This window comes from Condylura cristata, unplaced genomic scaffold (assembly GCF_000260355.1).
Source record: "Condylura cristata isolate star-nosed mole 26May11 unplaced genomic scaffold, ConCri1.0 scaffold00387, whole genome shotgun sequence".
Lineage (NCBI taxonomy): Eukaryota > Metazoa > Chordata > Mammalia > Eulipotyphla > Talpidae > Condylura > Condylura cristata.
The window spans coordinates 1-6,459 of record NW_004567488.1 but is presented as its reverse complement, the minus strand read 5'-3'; the positions used below and the strand labels follow the sequence as shown (position 1 = coordinate 6,459).

Below are 6,459 nucleotides of genomic sequence, written 5' to 3'. Positions count from 1 at the left end.
GTCCTGATGGAATATCTATTCCTGAACTGAGAGAAGCATGTGACTATCTTTGTATCTCCTTTGAATATAGTACTATTAAATGTAGAGATCTCAGTAAGTATAATGTATGAGTTATGTATGTGAGTGGTTTGTAGAGAGTTACAGTTTAATGGAAGAAAAAGTCTGAAATAGTGCTACTTCTGATATTTTCTTGAATCATAATGCATTCTAGTGACCATGAAGTTTACTTATGGAAGATTACAGAGATGTTAATAAACTACTTGTGCAAATTTTTTTCAATTTTAATAATTGCAACTTTTTTTTGATAAACCCTCCCAGACTTCCCTCTTAGGTATATTATCTTTATCATTTTTTTTTGCAGTTTATCTCTCTAGTTTATAAGCTCTGGATTTGGTTAAGTACGGTGTTTAGGTTCATTCCTCACATCACATCAGTGTCAATTACAAATCAAACATTTATAGCTTTTTTGTTTTTTACCATGTAAGATAATAGCTTAAGCCAATATAAGGGATATAAATATTTTTCAAAAATAATTTTTGCTATTTAAAAACTTCAGTGACTTCATCTCTAACAATTTCCAAATATGGTCTCAGAATAGGGTCTAGTACTTTGGAATCTGACTCTTTAGTTGATATCCTCCACTTAACTACCTCCCCAGCACTGTTTTGCCAAACCTGAAAAATAAAAAGTGATTATACATAGGAAAACAAAAAATAGCATATTAGAATTATTAAATGTTGATTTGGGCTAATAAGTGGTTGGATATGTTCAGAAGGGAGAGGTAATGTGAGCTAGAGGTACTGGGTTAGAGTTAAGAGTACACAGCTAGTTCACAGCCAGTAAAGAGTGAATAGGGATGATTTAGAAAGAGTTTGGAGGTCATTGTAATGAGCTGAGGATTTTGGAATAAGATGTAAAAGATACACTTTGGAAATTATTTAGTTGGTGTTGAGACCAAGAGGAAATAGGAATAAGTAGGTGGACCAGATTATGATTGGTCATTAATCGAAACTAATACTCCATTAAAAAAAAAAGATTTATTTATACATACAGAACTGGGGTACATGCCAGAGGTGCAGGGGAGGTGAGAGGATTCACCAGAGACAGAATAGGGAGCAGAACAGACAGATGGACCAAGTACACTGCTGAGAGGAGCAGCAGGTGAAACAGGAGAGGTCTGCTGTACCATGTGGATCACCTCCGGGGCTGGGATTGAACTCACACTGAAGAGATTGTGGCTAGCTTGCAATGCTGTGCTTTAACCTGCTGCGCTGCCAGAGAGGGCCCTAATAGTCCTACATTTTATCCTAATGTAGCGGGAGGTGTCTGACCAATGATTACTGTGTTACCTTAGCTCAACACTAGCTTGGCAGAATTGTCTTCTCAAAGGTTGGTGTGTTAGGAACTCTCTGTGGGAAATATTACTAAAATTTGAAAGCAACTACTATGCACTTAAATACGGTTATCCATCAGACTTAGTTATGACTTACCAGTTTATTTTTGCTGAACATTCTTAAAAGCTCCCATAAAATGTCAAGGTGAAACAAAAGATGTGAATGGTTTAGCTCTGAATCCACTTTTCTCTGAATGGTCTTTAAACTTTTAAATTAAAATAGTTGCACACCTGGAAGATGTAACAGTAAACTTGAACAAAGTTGCTATATTTTTTAAACATCTTAGACATTTTTTAAATTAAAACCTTGAACACTAATTATTATAATTATAGACCCTTCAGGTTTTTTTAAATTCATGGGATCAGGAATTAAACTTCATTTAATTATATGTTGAATTTTGACGAGTGTCAGATTTTTTTTTAAAATTTATTTATTTGTGTATACAGAACTGGAGTACAAGCCAGAAAGCAAAACCCTATTTAGAAGGAATGTATACACTCATGTTCATTGTAGCAATTTTTACAGTAGCCAGTCTCTGAAAACAATCCTTAGTGCCCTTGCCCAACAACAGATGAGTGGTTTAAGAAGGGGTGTGTCTGTGTTGTAGAGAAAAAACATCTATCCTCATATACTATTCAGATGTAAAAAGAAAATGATGAAATCTTGCCATTTGTGACAACATGTATGGAACTGGAGGGTATAACGCTAAAAGTAAAATAAGTCAGAAGAAGAAAGACATACTGGATGATTTCATTGATGTGGGACATAAAACCAGGGAACAGACAAAACAAACCCTAGAAATATTACCACAGAATTGAGGGTACCAAAGGAGGAGGGGAGTGGTGAGCAGCAAAGGCAGTAAGGATCCTGGGCTTTGGTGAAGAACTGGGTGGTAGATATGGTATGGAAACAGATCCAAGGTGTTGTAAACAGTTACCTTAGAATCATACTTTAAATTAAAATACAGTACCAAAAGAGGGGAAACTATTCAATTGAAGAAAAATGATGCCATCAAGATCAAAAGATATTCATTGTCCTTGCTATCTACAGGTCATTTGCATACCATATGAAGAACATGGAATGCAGATTGGAATTGGTTTAGAAGTTAGGGGAAAGAGAATATATTGGTTAACATCTAGGAGTTTGTAGACAAACTCAAATTTTGTAACAAAATTATTTAAGTTGCCAGTCTATAGAATGACAGAACTAAATAATAATGAAAGATTATTATTTAATCATTTATATTATTTTTTATATAATTAGATAGTATTGCAGGCAGGGGTGAAAACTCTCTCTTGGCAGACTATAGAATTTTGATCATCCTTGTTGCTCCTGATATCTTAGTTTTAAGTAGGATATTGGCCATTGCCATTAAAATTGGAATAAAGGAAAAGAAGGAAGTTCACTTGTGGCGGTATACTTGGGAAGTTCAAGTTGTATATTTAGGAGGGCCAAGTATATCTTTGTATCTTTTTCCTCCAACTGTCATTCATGCCAGGTCTATTGTTTAATTCATGTCCCATGCTTTATTTCACCTTTGGTGTTCCCTATCTAAAAATTAGTTGACCCATCTCAACTCATCCCTCTTAGTACATTGAAGTGTTAATGCTGTTTGTGAACATTTTTTTTTCAAATATGGGAAATGGAATATGGTAGTTTTTGAACAGTATCCTTAAAGTGTACCATAAGGTAAAATCCATGTATTGATTGAAGACAACTTATACAGTAAAAAGTACCCTGGGCTGAGAAAGGGGGGATGCTTGTGACCTTGCAAGTTATTGCATGATATGCAAAGATGGGGCGGGGGTAGTGTTGAATGTCTTTTTTGTTGTTCCATCTTGTAAAATTATACAAATCCATGAACACTCTTCATAGGGAAAGTTCTGGTACCTTAAATATAATAGAGAATATTGTCTCTGGTATCAAAATAGGTGCTGAGTTAATTCAGTGGTTTGTCTCTGTTGCTTCTGCTCCTCTTTTACTTATTAGTCATCCAAAAACATCAAGATATTTTTATGGGTTTCATTTCAGGTGCCCTAATGCATGAATTATCAAATGATGGTGCTCGTAGGCAGTTTGAATTTTATCTGGAAGAAATGATCCTGCCTCTTATGGTAGCTAGTGCCCAGAGTGGGGAACGAGAATGCCACATAGTGGTACTTACAGATGATGATGTGGTTGATTGGGATGAAGAGTATCCACCACAGATGGGAGAAGAATATTCACAAAGTAAGTATTGTGGCATGTTTTTTTCTGTAGGACATCACAAATTCTCTTACCACCAAGCAAAGGACAGTTTTTATTTAGTGCATTGAACCCTTACCTAATACCAAGAATCAACAAATTATTGCCTGTGGGCCAAATCCAGCCCATTGCTTGTTTTTATAAATAAAATTTTATATATTGTGACTGCTTTATGCTATAGTGGCACAATTGAGTAGTTTGCAACAACCACCACATGGCTCAGACAGCCCTAAGTATTTACTATTTGGCCGTCTATGGAAAAAGTGTGGCTACCTGTCATGAACAGAGATGGTTTGCTCTTTGTTGAATATATGGATCTTGATAAATGTTCTCTTGGACTTTAGAACCATCCTAGAGAAGCAGAACTGGAAGTAGTAGATTATGAAAAAGATTTTTAAAATATGGTGTCATTGATTTGAGGGGTGACTTTCAAGCTCTGAGATGTTTCTTTTTTAATACCACATACATTCTTGGAGAAACAGTGGCCTGTAGGTATATCTGACCAAAACCATTACCTTGGGTCGTAATGACCATATTTTTCTTATTGCCCTTTGAAATGTTTTCTGACTATCCTTTTGACTTTTCTTGTTGGGAAATTTTCCTCATGTATTTCTTTATGAACCCAGTGTGATACTTATGACCACTTTTATAAATTGAGAAGAGTTGTAAGAATGGTTCAAAGAATAGAATGGAGTAGCCCATAACCTTGTTCTGTGCTTGTCTTTGTTCACTTGATAAGAATTAGAATTTAAATAAAAAAAAATACAGGATTAGGGCCACTCTGGTGGCACCAGGGGTTAAAACGCAGCACTGCAGCACAAATTCAATCGTAGGCCAGGGAGGTGAGCCATGTGGTACAGCAGACCTCTTGTCTTGCCCCCTGCTCCCCTCCGCAGTATACTTCAGTCAGTCTGCCTGTCCTGCTCCCCACTCTTTGTCTCTCCTCCCCCCACCTCTGGTCTGAGATGTTTCTTTTTTAACACCACATATGTTCTTGGAAAAACAGTGGCCTGTAGATATATCTGACCAAAACCATTTATTTTTGAATAAGAAGAAAAATTTAGTCATCACTACCCAAGGTAAATGGTTTTGGTCATAAATACAGCAGGTATTTATGCATATCCCAGCTCTTATATGCATAAATATTTTTTAAAAAAAACCAGGATTATAGCAAGTACTAAATCCCTTTATGATTTTTCTATTTACTTAGCCTTTCATAAAATCCTAAAAAGGCAGACTCCATGTAGTGTTCTTCATGATTTGAAATTTTTAGTATTTAGCATTTTCAAAAACGTTAATACAATTTTTGGTAGTTCCTTTAAGAACTTACATTGAGTTATTTCCACTTATATATAATAAGTCTCATGATACTTTTTTGAGTAGTTATAGAAATAGACATTTCTGTTGCCTATTTCTGTTCCTACACTATTAATAATAGTTTTCTATTATATGAATAAAAATGCAGGAAAAATACAGATTAGCAGAAATTAAAAGATATGCACTAAATTTTTCCCATTAAGGGAAAGGAATAAACAAACCGTATTTTTTTTTTAGATTTCAAAAAGTTTGACTTGAAATTATAGCCAAATGACTTAGTGATTGCTGTTGAAATTATTAGACATGTATTTTCCTTTTCAGTTGTTGAATTTTCCATTTTAATGTTTAACTTTCAAGCTTCAAGTAGGGACTGAAAACATTCTGAGTCTGTGTTTAATTTTGTGCCCACACGACCCAACCTAAAGATTTACTTAAGGCAATAGCCTCTTCAGCCTGATTTTCCTAAATGTGACATGACAGCATCCATTCTGAGATATTAATAGATCTTTATCTTAAAATATCAGTAATCATAAGCATATAGTAGTAATCACAAAGTTACCCCACCAGTAGCATCTATATATGTATTTTCCTTTTATTGGCTCTTAAGCCAGCATGTTTGGTTTGTGAGTGTGTTTTTCTTTTTTTGAAAAAACCTTTGCAGTTCACCTTTTAAGGGCGATAACTCCACCTGAAAAAGAGAAGGCGAGGAAGGTCCATCATTCTAACTCCCTGAAGTTCCCAGCATATATGGAAGACTCAACATGTTGTCAGTGGAATGTCTGTCCTTTGCAAAGCCAGTTTGCTCTAAACAGACTAACCTAGGCAGAACATGCTCGAATCTGCCATATTTAACATCAGTATTAAAAGTGGGGCTGTTCGCCTGAATGGAAAACAGTTTGTGGGGAGGGTCTTTGCCTTTTTTGGGGAAATATTAATAGTTGCTCAATCCATGAAATACAAAATATGCCTTTTGTACTCTCCAACAATGAAGTGTATTTCCCTCTAGATAAGGGCTTTGTAGGCGGCATAGCAAAGTCTACCCTGCCTACTTGATAATGTCATCTTGCTATCTTCTTTTGATTATGTTCTTTGAAGAAATTGGGGCAGATCCCATTCTCTAATAAACTTATATGATCTGTTATATAATAAACTTATATGATTTGTTAGGAGATTTTTCCTATGGATTGGGTTACATGATTGGTTAGACAAGCTTGTTTCAGTCTAAGTAGATCTTTGCTTATACATTAACTGTACTGAATTGTCATGTTGGCTAGTCATCCTTTGGCATCCATTGCATCCATTATTTGGGCTTTTAGGGTTGTCAGGCCCCTTTGATGATCAAGATAAATTTTTTAAGTTCCTCTCTGAGTACTTTAATTTTAACAAAATATTTTTCTTTTTGTTTCTAGTTATTTATAGCACAAAATTATATAGATTTTTCAAGTACATTGAAAACAGAGATGTGGCCAAGTCAGTTTTGAAAGAAAGGGGTCTTAAGAAGATA

General features: G+C 35.1%; 1 protein-coding gene across 1 annotated transcript; it reads left to right on the top strand.

The window, feature by feature from the left end:
* Positions 1 to 5: 5 nt before the first annotated feature.
* On the top strand, positions 6 to 6,453 carry LOC101636886 (BTB/POZ domain-containing protein 10-like; the record flags this gene model as incomplete). The annotated part of the gene is made up of 3 exons (XM_004695789.2): positions 6 to 93; positions 3,426 to 3,623; positions 6,365 to 6,453. Coding segments are annotated over 3 exons (375 nt in total), but the record flags the coding sequence as incomplete, so codon positions are not given.
* Between the last annotated feature and the right edge of the window lie 6 nt (positions 6,454 to 6,459).